We start from the raw sequence: 25,968 nt of genomic DNA, 5'->3' as shown, positions 1-25,968 counted from the left end.
TTATTCTCCAATTTTAGAATCCAGCTCTGTAAAAGGAGCCATTATCAGAGATGATCCTACTTGGTAGGGAGCCAGAGATATTTGTTTCACCAGCCTGGCATGGCCCAAGAAGAGTCAAGTAGGAAAATTGAGAACCAGGAAGGAGCCAAGTCCAGGCTTCACCTCAACCAGAATATTCACCTCGGCCAGAAGACTTAGCATATTCGGTTATCTCAGATCAAGTACTATTCGTTACCTCAGTTTGGAGCAAAAATATTTGTATAGGTTGCCGACCCAAACCTAAGCTGAAGTATCCGAAGCCAAAGTATTTGCATGCAAGCTGACATATGGACCATTGGCTCATGAGCTTCCTCCATTACCTCGATCGTCGATTTTCTTGTCATGTGTAGATCTGTTCCTTCATGCGTGATGCTTAATACCAAGAGAACCACATCTGAAACACATTCTATTATATTTTGTTTTATCTGTTTCGATGTATGAGTCAGATATACATCTCTGTTACAACTCTGTTTATTCAAAGTAATTCCAATAGAAGATAAGCTTTATCTATACAGGCCAGGACTCATGGTTAGGGAGGAGTCTTTGGTTTTAATACCAAAATTATAAAAAAGAAGAACAGAATAAAGGGTAGAAGAGTTTTAATGTGTTTTCTCTTCTGCTGCTTGTTCTGCTTGAGCTTGGATCCATATGGATCACCGCAGCCTCGACCTTGCAGCCCCTGCCCCACCACTCGACCCCTTGGCACCGACCTGCGCCGCATTCTCATGGTCCTATCCCTGCGCCCTCGTCTCTATGGCTGCATCCCCGAGCTAGCATCCCATCCCTGAGCCAGCATTCCATCTGTACGACTGTTGTGCACCTTGAAGAACCTGACAAATCCATGGTTATCAGCTATGGTGTATATCAACCCATGCTCAGATATAGAGATCTGATCTCAACTTCATAGTAGATATGATCTACATTATAGATATGATCTATGCTTTTAATTTTAGACTTCAGATTATGCATATTATGTAAAGTCATAAGATCCTTGCTTAGGTAGTTTTTAGATTAGATCTAATACATACTAGATTGAAGTGTTTAATCTAGATTTATTCCACTGCGTTAAGATTCAAAAAAAAAATTAAATTACATGTATGAAACTACCTGCAAACTTTCAGTGGTATCAGAGCTAGGTTGTTGACATGAACATAAATGCATGAATCTGACATCTAATAAATAAAAAATAAAATTGATTTGATTTATTGATATTTCATTCAATACTATCAAGATCTGATTTTATTTACATGCATATATGATATGTGTAGTGTAGTTTATTTTTTGAGTAGCCTAGTACTCCTTAAAATCTATGGTCAAGGCCGTCCTATCATAGAGGACTATGGTGGAAGGGGTGCCTGCATAAATTGAGAGGAAGAATTACGAAAAGAAGGCTCATATGATCTGAGATTTTGAAATTTTTGTGGCTGGCACGTCTACCGAATCGACTCAATTTTTTGATCGAGATGGGCTATAGAGCCTTAGGCAGTTCACCATCGAGCATTTTGATTCCCAGTCACCATCAAACTAAAGGTCCTACAGGGATTACTAGATATGAGTAGACGTATGGGAGGCCCTCTGTGATAGTAAAGCAGCGAGGAGTACTCAGCAGGTGGCAGAGGGTTCGACAGAATCGGACCATCCAGCAGGATCCGATCTGGCACACGGACAGCTAAAAATATATTTAAAATTATATAATTTATATTTTTAATATAATAAAATTAATTTTATATTTATAATTATATTAAATAATTATTATCTTATTTATAACAGATTTTAAAAAATATTATTGCTTGTTACTATGGTTAAAGTAGGTTTTAAAAAATTTAATTATGAATTTAAAAAAAATAAAAACTATTAGCCATTGCTAATAGTTTTTTAAATTTTAATTAAAAAAATAAAAAACTATTAGAGATGACAGTAGCGACGATAAAGCTATCACTAATAGTTTTTTAAAAATTTTAATTTAAAAAATAAAAAATAATTAGTGACAGCATTAGCAGCAACAAATCCATCACTAATAATTTTTTAAATTTTAATTAAAAAAATTAAAAACTATTATGCCATCGCTAATGTTGTCGCTAATTAGTATTATTAGTAATGGCAAAATCACTGTCGCTAATAATGATAATTAATGATGAAAAAATTTTTATTAGCTTTTTAGCAATGAAAAACCATCTCTAATAGCATTAGCAACGACAAACTGATAATTAACGATGGCAAACAGCCATCGCTAATAGTTAGTTTTTTTATAGTGTAATTTAATTAGACTTTAAATTCAAATCCTACTTGGATTGTAAAATTTAATTACCTTCAAATTAAGTCAAATCTAATTAAATTTAATCTGATTTAACTTAATTAGGAGAAAATAATTTTTAATTTGGATTCAATTCGAATCCAGTTCGAATCCGATTCAAATCCAATTTGAAATCCTGTCAAATCTAATTCAATTAGACTTTGAATCTAAGTATTAATTAGATTATAAAATTTAATTATTTTTAAATTAAATTAAGCTTAATTAAATTAAATTTAATTTAAATTAATTAAAAAAATAATTTTTAATTTGAGTTCAATTCAAATTCAATTCGAATCTAATTCGAAATCCTATCAAACTTAATTCAATTAAGCTTTGCATCCAAGTCTTACTTAGATTATAAAATCCAATTAGCCTCAAATTAAGTTAAACCTACTTAAATTAAATCTAATTTAAATCAATTAAGACTTGATCCATGATTCATTTCGAATTTAATTCAAATCCGATTCGAATCCAATTTAAAATTCTGTCAAACCTAATTTAATTAGGCTTTAAATCTAAGTCCTACTTGAATTATAAAATTCAATTAATCTTAAATTAAGTTAAATTTAATTAAATTAAATCTAATTTAAGTCAATTAGGATTTGATCTGTGATTCATTTCAAATCCAATTCGAATCTAATTCAAAATCTTATCAAATTTAATTCAATTTTTTTTGAATCTAAATCTTACTTAAATTATAAAATCTAATCAATCTTAAATTAAGTTAAATCTAATTAAGTTAAATCTAATTAAATTAAATCTAATTTAAATCAATTAAGACTAGATCTATGATTCAATTCGAATCCAATTCAAATCTGATTCGAATCTTCAAAATCTTGTCAAACCTAATTCAATTAGACTTTGAATCCAAATCCTACTTGGATTATAAAATTCAAGTAGCCTCAAATTAAATTAAGCCTAATTAAGTTAAATCTGATTTAAATCAATTAGAATTTGATCCATCATTCAATTCGAATCTAATTCGAATCTGATTCGAATTCAATTTGAAATTCTGTCAAACCTAATTCAATTAGATTTTGAATCCAAATTCTACTTAAAATATTAAAATCCAATTAGCCTCAAATTAAGTTAAGCTTAATTAAATTAAATTTAATTTAAATCAATTAGGATTTGATCCATAAATTAATTAAGTCCAAAAATTTAATAAAATATAATAATAATTTTTAACCATCCAAAAAATGACCAAAAAGAAAAAATTAATATTAAAATTTAATATTAAAAAACTTTAATAGTATTAGCAATGACATTAGTGACAGAATAATTTGCCTTTGCTAATAATTTTGAAAAAATATTATTTTAAAAATTTAAAAAAAGTTAATATTAAAATTTAATATTTTAAAAAAATTAATAATATTAACGATGGTGGATAGGTATTAGCGATGGAAACTACTGTTGCTAATATCCTGGCATGTAAAATACAGTTTTACCGACCGTATTACCGACGATCGTATTGTCGTCGATAATAGTCTGGCAAAAAACACCCCTAGCCCATCGGAGGAAAAAAAATTCGATGCTTGTTCTTCTCCTTCCCACGAATTCCCTCTCATTCTCCTACTTCCCAACTTTTCCCCACCTCATCGGCGCCTCCTCCTGATCGGTGATATGGAGGCTCCGAGATGGCCCTACGGCCTCAGGCAGTCCACCATCCAACACTTCGGTTCTCAGTCATCATCGGACTGAAGGTCTTTCATGGATCACTGGATATGGATAGACATATGGCAGGCCCTTTGCCATCAGTGGAGCAGTGAGGAGTACTTTGGTAGGTGGTAGAGGGCCCGACAGAATCGGACTGTTTTGTAGAATTCGATCAGGTACATGGGCGGCTCGATCGGTACACATGTCGTGGCCGATAGACTGATAAGAAATCTATACCAAAACTCTTCACTAAAACTATAAAAACTCTTATATGCATACTTTAATTAATTTAATTTTATTATTTACTTATTGTAGATATAATAGTTGGATCGCCCACTAGACCAGTTGCAGTTTGGACGGGCCGCACACCAATTTAGGAGGACTGGTGACTATTTAGATTCTACGTCATGATAGATCACGATAAAAATTTCAAACTTTATTTATTAATTAAGTTGTTATAGGATTTGAGTTTTATATTAGAACTAATGTATTTCTAAACTGTGCAGATGCATTACGCGGTGTACGTTGCTGAGAGGTATGACGATGATCCATCTTCTCAGCCCCCTGGACCTTGAGGGATGGCTCAGCGCCATCGGGGGGTGAGTAAGAGCCGAATCCTATACTACTGAGAGGTATGACGATGATCCATCTTCTCAGCCCCCTGGACCTTGAGGGATGGTTCAGCGCCATCGAGGGGTGAGTAAGAGCCGAATTATAGGATTCGGCCATAGCTTCGACCCTCCATCGGCTCGATACCCTTCGACATCCTCACAGGCCTCGACGTCCCAGATCTAGAGCGATGCCCACATGGAGGAGGTCGTACCGAGGCTTCTGAGCCAACGACCTCAGAGTCTCCTAGATGCCATCCACGATACAGTCATGGAGCTTCTTCGGGACCTACAGCTGCACGATCGATTGGGCTCGTCATCTCAGCCATCACATCAGATAATTATATTACTAAATCCTTTTACTTATTTTAAGTTTTCATATTTAGACGCTTCATATATTTAGATTTGAGTATGAAAAAGAGATCTAAAGGTTAAAAATTTAATCTAATCATCCAATCAATGGACCAAAGGTGTCTATAGCTCCGTATCATCGAATGAAATATGTAGAAATAATCTGTTTGATAATCGAAGGAGTATATCGAAAGATACGCTTCCATATTGAAAGATATACCTTTGTATCAAACTTACTAATATTATTTTATTTTTTTTATTATAGGATATTGGGACATCTAGCTCTCATCCACCAGCTGCTAGAGAGGAGTGGGAGGTGGAGGTGGCGGATGACGATGAGGATCGGACCTGATTTATTTTTGATATATTATATTTTTTTATATTATTTTTAAAAAAATATATATAATTTATATTTTTAATATAATATAATTAGTTTTTAATTTTTGATTGTCATATTATCTTTGAATTTTAATTATAACAAATATTAGAAATCATAATTTATTATGATTAATTAAAATATATTTAAAAAAATATTATTATTAATTTTTTTTTAAAAAAAAAATTAATTATTAGCGATGATATTAGTGATGAAAAATACCGTCACTAATACTTATTAGTGACGGCATTAGCGATAATAATACCATCGCTAATATCTTTTTAAAAATTATTGAATTTAAAAATAAAAAAAAATAGAGATGGCATTAGCGACGGTATTATTGGTCGCTAATAATTATTAGCGACAGTATTAGCCATGAAAATACCATTGTTAATATTTTTTAAAAAAATTTAAAAATTTAGTTTAAAAATTAAAAATAATAAGCGATGAAAAAATTTCATTGCTAAAGCCGTCGCTAATAGCCTTATTAGTGATGGTTAGGATTTTCATTGCTAATAAAGTTATTTAGCAATTAATTTTTTTTTAGATTAACTATTACGATGGAATTAGTGACAGTGAGGTTATTAGGGATGGCATGTGGATTATTAGTGATGGCAACTAGCCATCGCTAATAGTCTGAATTCTTATAGTGTTCATATGAATTGGAGCCTCCAAAGCCCAGTGGCAGGATTATCACTCCAGGGCCTAGTGACAGGATTGATGATCCTCCCTTTGGTAGGATCGGCTTGTACAAAGAAGTATTTAGGGTTGGACTTAGGTTGCCCATCCATTCGTTTATTATAGAAATCTTTTATTTCTTCAACATTTTCTTTTATTCTGTCATCCCAAATTTCTTCCGCTTCATCATCGACTTCATTGTCATTTGTATCTTGGCTGAAGTTCAATCATCGATTCCTCTCTTTCGATCCTTCTACACCATAAAGAGATGTATCGGAGATTGATGGTATGTCTCTCCTCTAAGGGAGGTCTCTATCTTGATAAGAGGGGCCCCTTCTTCAGTTCATAGGTGGAAGGGCTGACTTTTATTTATTTTGGGCCATTCCACCAAGAGTCTGAGGTTTTCCTATCAAGGTCGGTCGAGAGATTCTATCTTTTAGATCCCAAAGCTAGGGGGAGAGGACATAAAATGCTCTAAAATTTTATGAGAGTACAAGATTCCTCATCTGAAGGAATTGCTATCGGAGCAGACTGTCTTCCATACTGATCTCAGTCCGGCCGACCCCAAAGGTCAATTTAGCAGTTTTTCAGTGCTCACTTTCTTCTCTCTCTCCTACTCTTTTCTTCTTAGCTTGTTTCAGTTTGTTGCAGATATGAGGCCCAAAGAGCTTGAGGCACTGAGGAGGAAGAATGCACACTCATCAACTGCTGCTGGGGTCCAGAAGAAGCAAAGGCCCTCCAAAGCCAAACAGAGAGAGAAGCTCCTTCCGACTTCTTCCACTCGAGCAGAAGCTATATCAACTCCCATAATCCAATCTCCTCCCCCGATGTCGGCAACTCTCTCTACCCCCCGGGCTGAGGGGACTTCTATTCGGGCCAATCAATCAAGTCCAGACTCCATAGAAATACCTATCAGGTGGAGGGAGGGCCGATCCTCATTTCCTATGGATGCCACCTTTGAGGATTAGAAGACTACCCACCACGCAATCGAGAGGATGCTCATTGATACCGATCTAGACAAAATCAAGGAGCAAAGCATCGAAAGATGATAGAGGAAGGCCGTGATCTCCTTCATTCGGATGAGTCCTTTTTCTTCTCTTCTCTCTTTTTTGATCTTCAGTGGTTGACTCATCTCTTTCTTGGATATAGCTGGGTCATCATGTCGCCACCTTCATTAACTCGTCGAGGATCATTGAGTCAGAGGCCGCCAAGATGGAGAGGAAGGCAGAGGCTGCTGCAGTCGAAGTTTGATCCAGAATTGAGTCGGTCGAGGCTGAAGCCAAATACCTGAAAGAGGCAATGGACAAAGCCGAAGCCGCCAACACAAAAGCTAAGTCCAACTTGGCCTCAGAGAAAAAAAGGTGGTGGGCGGCCTAGGCCAAGGCTGCGGAGGTCAAGAAAAAGGTGGAGAGTCAGGTCGCTGAGGCTAGACATCTAATAGTCGAAGCCTTCTAAAAATCAGAGGAATTCCCTTGGGTGAAGGTGGAGTTCGGCTAGGAAGCTTATGCTGTCGGTCAAGACAACTGTCGTAGCAAGATAGCAGCATGCTTTCCAGACCTGGACCTATCCTTCTTGGATGAAGAGGAAAGAGAAGAGGAAGAAAAAGAAGAAGGAGCCACGGAAGACCCAAATCCTGATCCTACTGCAATCGGAGAATGACCAAGGCCTGATCTAGCACCTGGGGATGTGCCAACACCTACCACCATCGAAGCTTCTTCACCATCGAAGCCCATCGAAGCTGCTTCAAATTCCTCCACCAGTCCATAGGCCGAGGTTGTAAATACTTAAGTTATATTATTTTTCTTTTATTTTTCTGTTGATGTAATAAATACTTTTATATTAATGAAAAAGGCAGTTTTTACCTCCTCCTTCGACTTATAGTTATTGTGATGTATTTATCTCAGTCTGGCTAATGTAAGTACTGCACCAAACCCTCGCCTGTAATGATGGCCCTACCAATTTGATCTCAGGTCAAAGCCCTTAAGAAGAAGGTTAGGAAGGCCAAAAAGCAAGTTGCTGAAGCGAGATAGAAACTCTCGAAGATCAAGAAAGAATATGGCGAGGCTTTAGTAGAGATAAATTGTTTGAGGGCATGCTCCAAGCAGACTCACATGGAGCATCTCACAGAGAGGCACAGGTTGACCCGAAGAGCGTGATAAGCTCGGTTGAGTGGCGAGCAAAGCCAGATGAGATGCGGCTGCAAAGGCAGCTCTTTGTCAAAAGGAGCTTCATGAAGCCCAAGATAAGATATCCAGACTGAAGAATGCCATTACATCATCCACGATTGCTGAAGAAGCCAAGTGAGATTCAACTGCTAAAATAAGTCGACTTCAAGGTGAGCTTCGTTCGGCTCAAGAGACGATCGATGATTTTGATTGATCGATTAAAAAAGAATGGTCAATAATTGCCGAGCTTCGAAGTGAACTTATTTCAACTTGGGAAGCTATCAATAGCCTCCTCCAGGCCATGAATAAAAAGAGATTGGAGATGACAGAGCTTTGAATCAGGTTGGTGGAGAGTGTAGCAGCAGGCAGATTCATCGAAGGCCAAGTCAAGCACCTGGAGTCCCTGCTTGCTACTGCCCGACATGAGACGATCCTCCAAACTAGGAAGGCATGTGTCACAGCCTTCAAAGCTAGTTTTGGCAAATGCAAAACTTTGGTCTCCCAACTTTTTCCCGAAGCCGACATCAGCCTTCTCGAGATACCTGATGTTGGTGATGCCTATTGAGGATGCTCCGAATTTACAATGCAGCGAAGCTCCATCAGTCGGAGGCAGATCTCCTATGTAATTGATGTCTTTTTTATAGTCGCTTATTTTTTGTGACTTAACTTATGTAATTGGACAAGATCATTAATGAAATATTTTTGAATTGAAATCTTTTGTTTCACCTGTCCCTTTTCTTTCTTTGGTTTGTTTGCTTATATGACCCGAACTTTATATTTTTTGACATCGCATTGGAGGTGGCCAAGGGCTGAAGCTTCAAGTGAGGCTTGATGAGACATATAAGGCTTCTGAGGGTTCTCATAGATTATCCCTTCCCTTAGTCACCAGGCTTCGGTCAGGACCATTGAGATTGGTAAGCTTCAGAGGAGGATCCTTTTAGATTAGCCTTCCAAAGGTTCTCTTTGGTTAGCTTTCTTTTTTTGCATAGCTTGAGTTGGCAGACTTTGAGGGTCCTTATAGGTTAGCCCTCCAAAGGTCCTCTTTGGGTTTGCCTTCATTTCCCATGCAACTAAGACTTCTGACGCTCTATTCACTGAAAAGCAAGGAGTCGAGAGTCCTCAGTGGATTAGCCCTTGCTTCTTAGTCACCGAGGTCTTAGACCCATGTAGGTTAGATCGACGGGCACTGGAGATCCTTCTAGGTTAGTCCTCTGAAGGTCATGTTTGGATTAGTTTATGCTTCCTGCACGACTAATGTCTTCTGGCGCTCTACTCGTTGAAAAATAAGGAGTTGAGGGTCCTCGATGGGTTCGCCCTCGCTTTTTAATCGCTGAGGTCTTCATCAAAAATTGGAAGAAGAGCGGCGGTATCCTAAAAAAAGATCATTTTATTGAGAAATAATTAACACGCCTGCCAAGCCATGGTTCGATTGGCTCTTGCAAGGGAAAGTTGATCCTGGGAAAGTCCCACTCGGCCAATTTTGTACAAGTATGGGGGAGTCTACATTGATACTGACGTAATAGTTCTGAGAAGCTTTGATGGTCTAAAGAATGCCATTCGAGTGCAGTCCGTCTACTCCAAGACCGGTAACTGGAGCCGGTTGAACAATGCTGTAATGGTATTTGATGAGAAGCATCCACTTCTCTATAAATTCATAGAGGAGTTTGCGAGGACCTTTAATGGGAGCAAGTGGGGTCACAATGGACCTTACCTTGTTTCAAGGGTGGTCTCAAAGATCGCAGGGAGGCCTAGGTTTGAATTCAGAGTATTGCCGTCGGAGGCATTCTATCCGGTGGATTGGCAAAGGATATGGGGGCTGTTTCAGGAGCTGAGGAATGGGAGCCATTGGAAGTGGATTGTGGAAAGGCATGATTTGATTCACAGACGGTGCTTTGCGCTGCATCTTTGGAACCTGAAGAGCAGGAGAATTAAGGTTGAGGAAGGGAGCATCATTGGAAGGATAGTGTCCGAATATTGGTTGTTCTGCAATTCTTCAGTTAATGTGATGTAAATATTAGCTAAGGTTTTTCTTTCTCTGATGGATCGCTTCAGTTCATTCCATTATCATAGATCACTCTTCAATGGAGGAGCATAGCTGCAAGTAAAGGAAGATCTTTTGCTTTGGTTACCCCTTACTACTTAACGCAGTATGCACACAGATGTCTTTCTCAGCAAGTGTTCTATGGAAGAACGTGTTTTCAATAAACTTTGTCCACAAAATCGGCACCGAGATCTATAACAATACCAATAATTAGGTACGACATGCAATTAGTATGATGGAAGGATGCTAACATTTTTCTCACTCTCAACCATGATACCATATGAAATGGATGGTACAGGTTTGTACTGAACAATCAGGGATGGTTTGATAGAATATGTAATGGTAGTGGAACATACAACATAGTATGAAAAACTATATAAAACAATGGAGCAGTACAACTTTTTCTCACAAACCCTCTCTTTTTTTTTTCTATTCTTTGATACCACTTCACCACTCCATACATTCTACAACAACCACCTATTTATAGGTATAAGAAATAACCTTTTGACTTCCCTAATAAATTTATCATTTAGACTTTCTATGTGACTCTTGATTTTTGCCACTTCAATTAAGTTTACAAAATGACCTTTCGATTTCTTCAATACATTTAATATTTGCTTTTTCCAACACCCCCTTAAACTTAATTGTTCTTTCTTCATCATGCCAAGAGAACTTTTAAACTTGGTGAAGAGCTCTGCTCCTAATGGTTTAGTGAATATGTCGGCAACTTGATCTTGTGTCTTCACATACAGTAGCTCTACTTCTTTGTTCTTCACATGTTCGCGGATTGAATGAAAACACACATCAATATGCTTGCTTCTTTGATGATACACCGGGTTCTTTCCTAGTGCAATAGCCGACTTGCTATCAATGCTTATCTTGGTAGGTTCCTTTTGCTCAAAATGAACTTCCTTCAGCAAGCTTCTTAGCCATATAGCATGTGATATACATGCGGATGCAGCAACATATTCGGCTTCACATGTAGAAAGAGTAACAATAGGTTGTTTCTTTGACATCCATGAAAAAACTACATCTCCCATAGAAAATATAAATCCGAAAGTACTGTTTCGATCATCCATGTCTCCAGCCCAATCACTATTCGAATAGCCCACAAGTTCCAAGTTACTATGATGAGAATAAAATAGTCCATCAGTAATAGTACCTCGGATGTAACGAAGAATTCTCTTCGCTGCCTTCCAGTGCATTAATTTGAGCTCCTCCATGAATCTGCTGACTAGGCCGACTGCATATAGAATATTTGACCTAGTACATGTCATGTACCTCAGACATCCTACCAAGCTTCTATAGAGAGTAGGGTCCACAATCTCTCCTTCATCTTCTTTTGACAGTTTTGTTCCACAATCGATGGGGGTGCTTATAGGATTACAATCTTTCATCTTGAATTTCTTCAAGATTTCTTTGGCATAACCTTCTTGGGATAAGAAAATTTTTTTTTGATATTGTTTGACCTCCAAACCTAGAAAATATGTCATTAACCCCATGTCTGTCATCTCAAACTCCTTCATCATGGCATGCTTGAACTCCTCAAATATTTGTTGATTATTACCTGTAAAAATAAGATCATCCACATACAAACACACAAGTATAATGTTAGAATTTTTTTTCTTTACATACACAGCATACTCATAGGGACATTGCTTGAAGCCATTTACTTTGAAGTAGCCATCAATTCTTGAGTTCCATGCTCTTGGAGCTTATTTTAAACCATAAAGTGCCTTCCTTAGCTTTAAAATCATCTCTTCATGTCTTTTCTTCACATACCCTTTGGGTTGTTCAACATATACTTCTTCTTCTAGAAAGTCATTTAGAAATGCCGACTTCACATCTAACTGGTAGATGTTCCAATTATTCTGTACAGCCAAAGAAATCACCAGGCAAATTGTCTCCATGCATGCTACGGGAGCAAATACTTCCTCGTAGTCAATTCCGGCTTGCTGCTTGTAGCCTTTAGCTACTAATCGAGCCTTATATTTCTCTACCTTTCCTTTTGCATTCTTCTTTACCTTATATACCCATTTCACTCCGATGGGTTCATGACCTTCTGGAAGAGTAATAAGCTTCCATGTGTTATTCTTCTGGATTGCTTTCATCTCTTCATTCATAGCCATCCTCCAGTTTTCATTCTTCACTGCTTCTTCAAAAGAGATTACATCCTCATTAGCATATAAACAAATAAGATTAAGGAGACTCGTCACCTCATAGAGATCTTGAATGCTTCTTGTCTTTCTGGATTCTTCATTTGAAGATGGAGATCTCATGCTAGGTGATGAAGGTGGTATGGGATCTTCAACTTGAGCCTTCACTTGTTCTTCTTCTTCTTGCACCTTTATCATGTTGGTGCTCCAATTTCAGATTCCTTCTTCATTGAACTTCACATCACGGCTTATGAGGATCTTCTTCGCCTTTGGATCATAAAGTTTGTATGCCTTGGATCTCTGATCATATCCTATAAAGATGCAAAGATAACTCTTGTCATCAAGCTTGCTTCTCCTTTGATCTGGGAAGTGTGCATAGGCAATGCAACCAAACACTCTCAGATGAGATACATCTGGCCTATATCCATTCCATGCTTCTTGAGGGGTCCTTCCTTCAAGATTCTTTGTTAGGCAGCGGTTGAGAATGTATACCACACAGTTTACAGCTTCCGCTCAAAACTCTTTTGGCATTTCTTTCATCTTCAGCATGCTTCTCACCATGTCAAGAATGGTCTGATTCTTCCTTTCTGCTATGCCGTTCGGCTGGGGTATGGTGCAGTCAAAGTCCTCCAAATACCTTAAGATTTGCAGAACTCCTCAAATGCCTTCGAGGTGAACTCTCCTCCTCGATCTGATCTCAAAGCTTTGATTTTGCATCCGGTTTGGTTCTCTACAAGAGCTTTAAACCTTTTGAATGTCTCTAGGGTCTCACGTTTCTCCTTCAAGAGGTATATCCAAATTTTTCTGCTAAAATCATCAATAAATATTAGAAAATAATGACGACCTCCAAATGAGGTCAGTGTGATGGGACCACAAATATCCGTATGGATGAGTTGCAAAGGCCTTCGGGTTTGATGAAATGACTCCTTTGGAAAGCTAGCTCTTGAGTATTTTCCAATAATATATCCTTTACATAGTCCTTCAGGGGTATCCTCAATGAGAGGTAATCCCTTCACCATCGCCTTCGAAGATAAGAGTTTCAAGGAACCAAAGTTCACATGCCCGAACCTCAAGTGCCATAGCCATGTGTCATCCTTCATGCATGCACTCAAGCACTTTGTCACAACATACTTGATGTTCAATATAAACATTCGGTTCTTGGTCATAAGTACTTTTGCAATCAGCTGATCATGTTTTCTTAAGTAAAGATATCTACCTTCCATAACAACATCAAATTCTTTTTCTAATAATTGACTAAGACTTAAGATATTTGTTTTCATATTAGGCACATAGTAAATATTAGAAATGAACTGTTGAGAACCATCCTTGAGTTGAATTAGGATTTTACCTATCCCCTTCACTTGAACTTTTGAGGTATCACCGAAAGAAACATTGCCTTCCACTGTCTCATCTAACTCTTTGAACATGTGTTTGTACCCGCACATATGATTGCTTGCACCAGTATCCAAGTACCAAATATTTTCATTGGAAGCTTCTTCTCCCTTCTCTGCTAGTAGCAAGATACCATCTTCTCCTTCCTCCTTTGCATAGTTGACCTTCTCATGCACTTTGTTATTCTCATTATGGTAACATTCTGAGGAGTAATGATCATATTTACCATAAGTATAACATTTAATTTTACTTTTGTCATACCTTCGTCCTCCTCTTGAGAAACCTCGTTGCCTTCTTCCGCCAGAGGGACCTTGTGTGCTTTCTTCATTAGGTAAGACTCCTATGCCTCCTCTTTTCCTGTCATGTCCAAAGGAACCTCGTCCTCGTCCACGGCCTCATCCATGACCGTATCCACGGGTATAACTATGACCGTGATTTATTTGACTGCTTTCGCTAGTTGGGCCATCCTTCTTCTCATTGATGGTGAGCTTGCACTTCAAGGCTTGCTCCAAGGGTTCTTCTTTCCGCATCAAGATCCTCTGCTCATGAACTTGTAGAGAACCCATGAGTTCATCAATTGTCATAGTGTCCACATCTTTGGACTCTTTAATTGCAGCCACAACATAGTCAAATTTCTGATCCAAGGATCTTAGGATCTTCTCCACCACATGCTTGTCCTCTACATTCTCACCATTTCTTTTCATTTGGTTTACATTAGAAAGAACCTTTGTGAAGTAATCCGAAATGGATTCTCCTTCCTTCATCTTCAAAGTCTCGAACTCGCCTCTCAACATTTGGAGGCGCACATTCTTCACTTTCTCAACGCCCTTTTGAGCATTCTCGAGGATCTCTCAAGCTTGCTTCGAGTTGGTGGCACAAGCAATCTTCTTGAATACGGCTTCATCTAGCCCTTGATAGATGAAATAAAGGGCCTTCTTGTCTTTTTTCTTTGATCGACAAGCGCCGTTTTCTGTGCCGCCGTTTGTGTGCGGTCATCTTAGAATTCTTCATATCCCTTTTCGACAACCTCCCAAATATCTTGGGAGCCTAGTAATGCCTTCATCTGGATATTTCAATTCTCATAATTGGTGGTGGTGAGTTGTGGAATGGGGAATTGCATGCTGTTGGACATATTTCCAACCTTCGAGTTCTGATACCACTTTGATAGAATATATAATGGTGGTGCAACATACAATAATAGTATGAGAAACTATATAAAATAATGGAGTAGTATAATTTTTTCTCACAAATTCTCTCTATTCTTTTTCTATTCTTTGAAACTACTTCACCACTCCATACATTCTATAACAATCACCTATTTATAGGTATAAGAAATGACCTTTTGACTCCCCTAATATATGTTGGGTGGATGTCTGGCCAGGACACCACCTCCCAAGATCCTTTCAGTACCACGCGATGCAGCAGGAAGAAAGAAGAAACAAAACAAAAGGAAAAACAATCAAAATACGTGGATCAGCCACAAAAGGGCTCGCCTCCATGGGGCATGCAAACTTCACTATGAAAAGAAAATTTTACAAGAGGAGACCTCACCCTCAACCCTTGTACACCCAATTCTCTCTCACATGAAGTTTTCCTTACAAAAGCTCTCTCTCTCTTGGAGACCCCCCTGAACCCCTGAAGAGCCTGGCGACCGCTGTCCAGGAGCCTCCTGCTCCTCTCTCACAGCGCTCTCGCCCCTCTCTCTCTCTTCTCGGTTCGTACGGCAGCGAGAAACCCGAATCCTCACAACCTCTGTTCGTCTCAGGCCTTTTAAAGGCATAAACTGACTTTAATCCTTAATTAGAGAGGGATTAGGAATCCTAAACATAGCCAAAAACCCTCCTGGACCGTCGGATCAAGACCGGGAATCACCTGGGCCCTCCGATCGCGCTTCGGTCCACGGAATAGTGCCGTGGACCACGAGAAACGCGTGGGAAACGCCCACGCGGTCCACAGACCGCGCCGTGGACCACCCGGTCCACGGTGGACCGGGGCAAGGGGGCCAGCAGCCCGCTGGCCTGGGCCGGCCCGCGCGCGCGGGCCTGGGCCGCGCCTGCGCGCGGGCCTGCGCGCGCCTGGGCCGCGCGCCCACCTGGGCCGTGGGCCCCCACCGCGCGGGCCTGGGTCGCGCGTCCCGCGCCGGCCTGGGTCGCGCGTCCCGCGCGCCACCGCTTGCTGCCGCGCCGCTGCCGCCCGCCGCCGGTCGCCGGCGGTCCTTCGCCGCCTCGATTCTCGTGCCGACTTCATAAGCTCGTATCTCCTCCATTCGAGCTCCGATTCAGGTGATCTTGGTCTCGTTGGACTTCGATTTTCACCGCGAACCTCGCTGTGGGCTCAATGTGGGCTGAATCTCGAGGCATCAAATCCTAACAATCTCCATCTCGACTCGATATTCGGCCTCCTCCAAACTCCGAGAGCTTCTGGATCTCCTCACCCCCATGCCCTGGGGCAATCGCCTGCTGATCATGGATGGGCAAACATGGGAGTCGAGCCAGGCTGCTCGATCCCATCTCCGTCGTATGCTGTGCTCCTCCTGACCTGAGACCTGCTTGGGGCATCATCCTGCGGCAATAGGAATCTTACCTTGCGACGTCGCCTCTCGTCCTCCCGAGTCTCCTGTCTCGTGCCCGATCCGCCTCCTGGAGCTCCACCTCACTCTGGGCTCCACCTGACTCCCGATGCTCCACCTCGCACTGGGCTCCCTGCCAGGTAATAATGTCCTCTGCTCCCCTTCTTCCCCTCCAGCACAATCCTATCGCCGCGTAGCACCCTCAGGATTCCTCCACCAGCTACCGTCATGTAGCCTCTCGAATCCAGTCTGCTAAGTGAGATAAGATTCCGTCTGAAATCGGGTATGTATCGGACCTCCCCCAATCTCCTCACTGCACCATCATGTGTCCTCCAGCTGACCGTCCCAATGCCTCTGATCGCACAGCTCGATTCATCCGGCAGATATACAGTGCTCTCACTGTTCTCCAGGAAGTCAAACTGCTCCTCTCTGCAACACACATGATAGGGGCATGCAGAATCTAATATCCACTGCTGGAAAGAAGTAGATACCTCATCAGATATCTCAAAGACATCTCCATCTAAATCGCTGCCGGCCGTCGCTACAGCAGCCACCGTCCGATTTTTCAGTTGAGGGCAATCTCTGGCTAGATGCCCCAACTCCTCGCACTGGTAACACCTGGTTTTGCTCAAGTCCCTCCTAGACTTAGACCGTCCTCGTTGCGATCTCCTGTCGCTCCGTCTACCGCCTCCTGCACCTCCAGAAGCCACCAAAGCTGAGCTACCACCACCTGAGCTCGAAGCTGGGTTCTCCCTCCTGAGAACCTCGTTCTAGAGTATCACCGCGGTGACCTCGTCCATCTTGATAGTGCTTTTCCCCAATAGAAGAGCAGTCACCAAGGACTCGTACGAAGAAGGAAGCGACGCCAGCAAAACCAGCACCCTGATCTTCTCCTCAACGTTCTCGCCAACGCTGAGAAGATCTGTGAGGATCTTCTGGAAGTGGCTCAGATGCTCCTGCACGCTCTGTCCCTCAGTCATCCGCAGTTGGTAAAACTGCCTCCAGAGGAAAAGAGTGTTGGTGAGAGACTTCGCCATGTACAACTCCTCGAGCTTCGACCACAGCACCGTCGGGGAAGTCTCGCTCAGCACATGGATCACCACCTCATCCGCCAGGTACATGCGGATGGTACTCACCGCCTACATCTGTAGCCGTTTCCAATCCCGCACCTCCATGGTGGCCGGCTTCTCATCGCACAAGAGAGCATCGATCAACCCCTGTTGGATGAGCACGTCCTTCACCCTTGCCTGCCACAAGGAGAAATTGCTCTTACCATCGAACTTGTTGATCTCCATCTTGATTGTTCCTGTTTTCTCCATCTTCAGTCTTGCTCACCACCACTGCAATATGCGTCCTTGTACCGCCTTGCTCTGATACCACTTGTTGGGTGGATGTCTGGCCAGGACACCACCTCCCAAGATCCTTTCAGTACCACGCGATGCAGCAGGAAGAAAGAAGAAACAAAACAAAAGGAAAAAAACAATCAAAATACGTGGATCAGCCACAAAAGGGCTCACCTCCACGGGGCATGCAAACTTCACTATGAAAAGAAAATTTTACAAGAGGAGACCTCACCCTCAACCCTTGTACACCCAATTCTCTCTCACATGAAGTTTCCCTCACAAAAGCTCTCTCTCTCTTGGAGACCCCCCTGAACCCCTGAAGAGCCTGGCGACCGCTGTCCAGGAGCCTCCTGCTCCTCTCTCACAGCGCTCTCGCCCCTCTCTCTCTCTTCTCGGTTCGTACGGCAGCGAGAAACCCGAATCCTCACAACCTCTGTTCGTCTCAGGCCTTTTAAAGGCATAAACTGACTTTAACCCTTGATTAGAGAGGGATTAGGAATCCTAAACATAGCCAAAAACCCTCCTGGACCGTCGGATCAAGACCGGGAATCACCTGGGCCCTCCGATCGCGCTCCGGTCCACGGAATAGTGCCGTGGACCGCGAGAAACGCGTGGGAAACGCCCACGCGGTCCACAGACCGCGCCGTGGACCACCCGGTCCACGGTGGACCGGGGCAAGGGGGCCAGCAGCCCGCTGGCCTGGGCCGGCCCGCGTGCGCGGGCCTGGGCCGCGCCTGCGCGCGGGCCTGCGCGCGCCTGGGCCGCGCGCCCGCCTGGGCCGCGCGCCTGGCTGGGCCGCGCGCCCGCCTGGGCCACGGGCCTCCACCGCGCGGGCCTGGGTCGCGCGTCCCGAGCCGGCCTGGGTCGCGCGTCCCGCGCGCCACCGCCTGCGGCCGCGCCGCTGCCGCCCGCCGCCGGTCGCCGGCGGTCCTCCACCGCTTCGATTCTCGTGCCGACTTCATAAGCTCGTATCTCCTCCATCCGAGCTCCGATTCAGGTGATCTTGGTCTCGTTGGACTCCGTTTTTCGCCGCGAACCTCGCTGTGGGCTCAATATGGGCTGAATCTCGAGGCGTCAAATCCTAATAATATATTTATCATTTAGACTTTCCATGTGACTTCTGATGTTTGCCACTTCAATTAAGTTTACAAAATGATCTTTCGATTTCTTTAATATATTTAATATTTACTTTTTTCAACAGGTTCTGCTTGGTTTGGAATTGATATGTATTGATTCAGCTCATATACGGCACCAAACCTCGATATTGTAATGGTATTTTATCTCTATAAGATACTACAGTCAATACCGGATCAAACCTCGTTATTGTAATATGGCAGACCTTGCTTTGCTTTATGGCAAGATCCGTTCCACCATACCTGAGAGAATATCCCCGAGATACCTCATTCAATAAGAATGTCTGGTAAATATGACTATCACTCAGCATAGTAGTTGTCAAATTCCAATTGCTAGTCTATTTACCTTCTACATAGACTTATCAACTCTGCCAATCTATAAATGTTGGCTTTCTGAAGGATGTCAAATTCTCCATCAGTCCGTGGTTCTGATTTGGACTACCAGTTTTGGTGCATGCACTTCGAAACATCTAGAGTGCTTTGAATCGTGCTTCGAGATTATAGATTGTGGCTGTTGCCTCTCTTTAACTTCTGGTATACGTTGGCCGCATTGATAATGGAATTCAAATCACATGCACCCGGCTTCAATTTTTCTTCATGCTGATGCTGTTTATTTGTACATCTGCATACGTATTCCAGAACGGAATGCCAATCCTTCCCATAACAATGAATTGGTGTCCAGTATTAATGATGTCTGTGTCTATCCCAGTGGAACAAGGCAACGCCCAGTTTGTTCGTCTGGTGAAATATCAGCTCCTGTAGACTAGGTTCTTGCGTGACTCTTCCATGCAAATCAATTTTAGCAACGTACTGACGTTTGGGTTGGTCAACACAAGACAAAGCTCCGGCCAGCACATCTTCTCTGGTTCCACCATGATGGAGTTCCCCGCCGGCGGGGACGCCGAACTGTTCGCTGGATGCTTTGTCGTCGTGGAGGTGGACGGAGAGATGCTTTTCGTCGTCGGCGATCTCATCCACGAGGACAAGGAGTGGGTTCCAGGTGCGGCGGCTCCGGTGTAAGTTCCAGGGCGGCAATCGAATCCAGGTCTCATGAGACCTCCAAAACTGGCTCTTCCAGCCCAAGGACGAGCCCCCCTGCCACCGCCCCCGCTACCGCCGCGGTGGAGGAGCCCGGGCACGTGGTGCTCGTGTTTGAGGCTCGGGGGTAGGGGCATTTTGGGAAGGGAAGGGTGGGGTCCATGCGATCAGCAAAACAAAAATGGCTTCTGAAAAAAAAAAAAACGGAATTCTCTGCGTACTTAAAAAGTGCCGCAAACACATAAGAGGATTATTTTCTTCTCTGTTTTCCTCCGTTTTCATAGAGTTTGGATCCCGCTGGTGCGTGTTCGCCCACCTGGCACCATATGCCAAACACGTACAGCTGGCATGCCAAATATGACGAAGGGTGAGAATGGATCACATAATTTTTTTTTTTAGATGCATTATCGTATCAGAATCTAATTTAAGCATCCTGTTAATATTCCTATCTTTATACATATTTATCAAAAAAAAAAAAGATATATACGAATATAAACAGCAACTATCTGATTCATATCAGTATATTTAATTTTAATTTTAATTTTATTTTTATATATTTTTATTGATGTAAAGTATAAAGATTGGAGCAAATATATAATAAAAAATAAAAATTCTTTTCGATGATGAAGATATTCATTATGTTGAGATATGGATACGTCGCTCTTTTGAAAGAGATTCAAGCACTTAATGGTTGGTAAAACCCACGAACTAGTGTAGTAAATTTCTTTAACTTGTCCTCTCTAGGATACAACAATCCAACTCGGTCGTCGTAGGCTCAAAATTAAATATGCGCAAAAGATTGAACCTAAAGCTCCACAAAATAAACATCTATCTTTGGTCAAAGAACTCTTAAATCTTATTCATAAGTGGAATAAGGATGGCATATATGATATGTTATATGTTGTGTTAGATGCTAATGGTGAGGGGCCTTTTTATAGGTGCATAGAGCCTTCCCAAGTTAATATAGTCCATTATTAGCCAAAGTAATGGACTAAAGAGAGAGGATGATAATTTTTATATTATAAAATATAAGGGTAATTAGGTCTTTAACACATGAAATACTCTATTACAAAAGATAATAGGAATAACAAGCTTAGTAGGATGTGAATAATGGAGCTAATTAAAATATGAAACTTCCATGAGTAATCATCTCAAATAAAAAATTTCCAACCATTCATATTCCCTACTGTTGGGGGAAATTTCTGCCCAAATGGTAATATGAAGAGGCCCAAGGCCTAAAAAGTTTAGGCCCGGCAAATTGAGGTCCCTCGTTGTCGCAGACCCCTCTTCAGCTACTCTCGCAACCGATTAACTCTCGGCTCCCGAATAATCGATCGACGCCCCACTGCCCGAGCGACCGAGACTCCACCAACTATCTTCTGACGAGCTCTCCACTCGGCAATCGGTCACCCTAGATCGACTAGGCGGCAGCACTCAACAGATTCATTCAGTCGATTGATGAATCCTCTCTCTCCTACCCATATTGGGCTCAGTCTCGACTCCAAGTTTACATCCTTCTACCGACCATGATTCCCGCTCGCAAGCCAGGATCCCAAGGCATGGGCGTTGGTCGAGCGGTGAAATGCCGAGTATGGCCGTCATGCAATCCCGTCGGGTCACATCAAGTTACGTCATCCCAGGGCCATATCCTGAGCGGCCAGTTGCGCACCGTGATAAAAAGCTACGCTAAATCAAGCCATTCCGAAGTCATTAATTACACCACACGCACGGTAAGGCCCACTGCTGCAGCCCCTAACAAGATGCGACGGATTGAGGTGGCCGGGAGGACCAGGGATGGCCCCCCTCTACCTCCCATTTATGGCTCTTTCCTCGGAGGTCAACCAATAAGTAGCCGATTGATGGTCGGCTAACCCTCCTTCAGGCATCCTCTTAGTCCCATCAAAGGCCTCGTGGGTCTACTAACAGCTATCAAGTGACAGTTGGCCACGACAACTGAGGTGGTGATGGCAGACCATCCTTCAGAAGCTTTTGCCTCCGCCTATAAGAGGAGGCCTAAAGGGGATCCCAAAAAGATATTCAAAAACTCTGCCACTCGTGCTCCTCCTTCTGTTGGACTAAATTTCTGACTTGAGACTCAGAGGGTCCCCATCGAGCAACCTCCGATTAAGACTTTTCTTGCAGGTCTCGCCCTCAATGGCCTGGCTCACCACCAACTCCAGCTGCTCTGGCGTCAGGCGAAAATCGGCACCAACAAATTGGTGCTAGAGGAAGGGTAGTATGCCCACTTTGAGGAGTGCAAATTGAGAGCAACATAAGCCATAACACCTAGGAGAACGTCTTCTCGCCGCACCAACACCACCGTGCGACTGGGGGGAAGTCTGGCTAACCATGCGGCTCAACTTGCCGCTTAAGGGGATCCTCTGCTCTGGTGGTTGGAGGTGATGACAGCAGAGCAGTTCGATCAGCTTTTTCAGTAGGTTTAAAATCTGACGGCTACCATCTAGATGATCCAAACCATCTCGGCACCCCCATCGGCGGTGCTGTCGTCCACTCAGGTAGCCTCGGTCCTACCATCAACTGCCTTGCAGACCAACTTGGTGCCATAGGCAGCAGCACCACCAATGGATCCACCACAGGTCACCCCTCAAAGTTCGGAGAGATGGCAAACCCGCCAGAGTCATCTCGGAAGTCCAGAACCAAGGCGACGGCAGCCCCAGAGCCCCTAATCGGGGCATGATTCAACTCCTGATCGGCATTCACCCCAGCACTCTGAGGCGTGGCCCGATCGGGATGTGAATGTTAAACGACGACTTCAGGAGCTTGATCGATGAATCGAGGTGATCAACAATAAGGCTTTGATACCGAATGATGGGTTCAATACTGCCCCACCATTTGATTCAAGAATCATGTAGGAGCCGCTCCCTCCCCACTTCAAGGCCCCATAATTGGAAAGCTATGATGGGACAATCGATCCCATCGACCACCTCGGCAGTTTCAAAGCGATGATGCTTCTCCATGGGATTATCGATGCCATCTTTTGTCGAGCCTTCCCATCTATCTTAAAAAGGGTGGTTCAACATTGGTACTCCAACTTGAAGCCGGCTTCAGTATACTCATTTGAGCAGTTGAGCTGATCTTTCATCGATCATTTTGTCAATAGCCTACGATAATAAAAGTGGTTCGACTACCTCCACACCATTAAGCAGAAGGAGGGTGAGTCGATCTGCTCCTACATCAGCCACTTTAACGCAGCCACTCTCAAGGTTCGTGACTTGGATCAGTCAGTCGTGATGTCCGCAATGATAAGCAGACTTTTGAAGAATAACCTTAAACGACCATTGGTGAAAACCTACCCCCAAGGCTACACCAACATGTTAGATCAGGTGGAGAAGGATGCATGTATGGAGGAGGTCTTTGTAGAAAAAGATACCCCTATTGGGGGGATGTCCAAGAGTTTGAATAAGGAGCACTCACTAAAGCGAGAGGAGAAGACTCGACAGTGCTCCAGATCTCTGCCTCGTCGTCAGAGGAATGGGACCCCTCCTCAAAATCACCAACCCATAAGCCCTCGGAGGAAGGATCGGTGTGTCTCATCCTGTTAAGGAGGTACCATACTTACACCCTATTGAATGCCTCGAGGACTCAGGTGTTGACAGAGATCAGGAGGCAGCTCCCTGAGGCACAGAAATTACAGACACCTCCTTTTCAGAGGTATCCCGATGAATACTGCTTGTATCATCAGGACGACGATCACGGCATGAAGGAATACATCCAACTTCAGGATGAGATCAAAGAAGTCATCAGATGTGGCCGGTTAGATCGGTCCATTCGACGAAGAAGGGAGCAACGAGAGGACCAACAAAGGTCACCCCAGCTAGCTTAGCAATCGTAGCAGGACGAGCTGCAGGAAAATCGACCCCCAGTTGGCATAATAAACACCATCACTAAGGGGCAGAGCAATCGAGGGGTCAGCGGAGGTGGGGGAGCAACCAAAAGGTGAAGAGTCGAAGAGCCCATAACTTTCATCGAAGAAGATGCCCAAGAGATTCAGTTTTCATACTATGGTATAGTAGTTGTAATACTTAATATTGAAAACTATGATATATGCCGCATCTTGATAGATAACGGAAGCTCCGCCAGCATCTTCTTCTATGATGCTTTTATAAAAATGGGGTTGTCTGTTGATCGGCTTGGAAAAGTAGACTCTCCGCTTGTCGAATTCATTGGGGACACCATTCCTGTGGGAGTCATTACCTTACCCATGAAGGCCGGCAGATTCCCTCTCCAGTCTACTGCACGGGTTGATTTTTTGATCATCTAGGCACCTTCGGCTCATAATGCCATCCTTGATCGATCAGACCTAAACACACATTGGGCCATTGTATCCATGTACTACCTGAAGATGAAGTTTTCGATGGTGGATGAAGTCGGAGAGGTCCATGGAGATCAGGACTTGGCGCACTACTGCTACAACATCGCTCTCCAAGAAGCTAAGCCCGCTGAATCCTACCCGATTGAAGGGCTGGACACTCACAATGAATTGGCTGAGGAGCACGAAAAACCATCTGAGGATCTTATAACCATTCCCTTGGCAGACGAGAACCAAGGGCACACTATCCAAATAGGGTCAAACCTGGATCAGGTAACAAAAGATCAGCTAACTTTTTTTTGCAGAAAAAAAATCAATGTATTCGCCTGTACACCTATGGATATGTCGGACATTGATCCCTCGATGATGGTACACTGACTAAATGCGAATCCATAGGATCGACCCATCAAGCAAAAGAAGCAAAGTTTCATGCCTGAGCGGCAGAAGGCAATAGATGAAAAGGTGGACAAACTACTCAAAGCAGGCTTCATTAAGGAGACAGCCTACCCAGAGTGGATCACAAATGTAGTCATGGTGAAGAAGGTGAATGAGAAATAACATATCCGCATCGACTTCACTGACCTGAATAAAGTCTGCCCAAAGGATAGCTTTCCCCAATCAAAGATTGATCAGCTAGTCAACGCTATATCGGGCCACGAGCTCCTCACCTTTATGGATGTCTTTTTCGATTATAACCAAATCCGAATGATGCAAGAAGATAAGAAAAAAATGGCTTTTATTACTAACAGAGGTCTTTTTTTGTTACAGGATCATGCCTTTTGGTCTAAAAATTATAGGTACAACTTATCAATACCTCGTAAATAAAATCTTCAAAGATCAAATCGGATGGAACATGAAGGTGTATGTAGATGATATGCTCGTCAAAAGTAAATCTACAAAGACCCACGTCGATGATCTCAAAGAAGCCTTCACCACCCTTCGGAGGTACCAAATGAGGTTGAAGCCGACGAAGTGCACCTTTGGAGTGTCCTCAAAAAAATTTCTCGACTTTATGGTCTCCAGCCAAAAATTGGAGCCAATCCAGAGAAGATCAGAATTGTGCAGGACATGGCCCCTCCAAGAACGATCAAAAAAGTACAACATCTCATGAAAAAGATCACTGTCTTGAATCGGTTTGTTTCGAGATCAATCGAGCGGTGTCTACTCTTTCAAATCCTAAAGCAGTCGAAGAATTTTTAGGGACCGAGAAGTGTCAGAAAGCCTTCATTGGTCTAAAGAACTACCTCAGTTCCGCTCCATTACTTGGCAAGCCTGATCCGGATGAAGAGTTGTTCCTATATTTGGTGGTCTCGCCCGCTGTGATGAGTGCGGTGTTAGTCCAAGATTGAAATAAGGTTCAAAAGCCGATTTACTATATAAATCGAATCTTGAGGGATGCGAAGACCCGATACTCAAAGTTGGAAAAGCTAGCCTATGCCCTTTTGATCGTCGCCCGAAAGCTACGTCCATACTTCTAAGCCCATTCCATCATCCTCTTGATGGACCAACCTATGAAGAGCGTCCTTCATTGGTCGGATACGGCAGGACGAACTATGAAATGGGCAATAAAACTCTTCGAGTTTGATATCTAGTATCGACCGCGACCGTCAATCAAGGTTCAGATTCTGGCTGACTTCGTGGCTAAGTGTACTATTCTGGATGAGTCAGATGAGCAGGAAGAGATCGAGCCCCAAGAGCAAGCCCGTGAAAATCCTCCAGAGGCTGGCCCCGATGCCTGGGTGCTGCATATGGATGGATCCTCCAGCTCGACAGGATCGGGGATAGGATTGATTCTTTCAG

General features: G+C 42.8%; 3 protein-coding genes across 3 annotated transcripts in view; 1 reads left to right on the top strand and 2 right to left on the bottom strand.

Annotated features, from left to right (window-relative positions):
• The window catches only part of LOC105042806 (epoxide hydrolase 2), a 159,810-nt gene that overhangs the window by 8,159 nt on the left and 125,683 nt on the right, over window positions 1-25,968 (bottom strand). The window lies entirely within an intron of this gene.
• On the top strand, window positions 9,471-10,177 carry LOC105042837 (uncharacterized). Its single transcript, XM_019849881.1, is given in 3 exon segments — window positions 9,471-9,474; window positions 9,562-9,642; window positions 9,645-10,177. Coding segments are annotated over 3 exon segments (618 nt in total).
• Window positions 10,292-11,430, bottom strand: LOC140857341 (secreted RxLR effector protein 161-like). Its single transcript, XM_073256130.1, has 2 exons — window positions 10,958-11,430; window positions 10,292-10,346 (listed from the first exon to the last, which is right to left on the bottom strand). The coding sequence occupies exons 1-2, from the start codon at window positions 11,428-11,430 to the stop codon at window positions 10,292-10,294; spliced, it is 528 nt and encodes a 175-aa protein (XP_073112231.1).

The sequence above is a fragment of the Elaeis guineensis genome, chromosome 4 (assembly GCF_000442705.2).
Source record: "Elaeis guineensis isolate ETL-2024a chromosome 4, EG11, whole genome shotgun sequence".
Lineage (NCBI taxonomy): Eukaryota > Viridiplantae > Streptophyta > Magnoliopsida > Arecales > Arecaceae > Elaeis > Elaeis guineensis.
The sequence above is the reverse complement of the archived record's forward strand: the minus strand, read 5'-3'. Positions and strand labels throughout refer to the sequence as shown.

Excerpts from the sequence above, each read along its gene's own strand:
- LOC140857341 (XM_073256130.1), bottom strand. The coding sequence starts at position 11,430 with ATGGAGGAGCTCAAATTAATGCACTGGAAGGCAGCGAAGAGAATTCTT. Across the intron at positions 10,347-10,957 it reads AACAAAGAAGTAGAGCTACT|AACACTTGCTGAGAAAGACA; the intron begins GTATGTGAAGAC and ends GTTCTTCCATAG.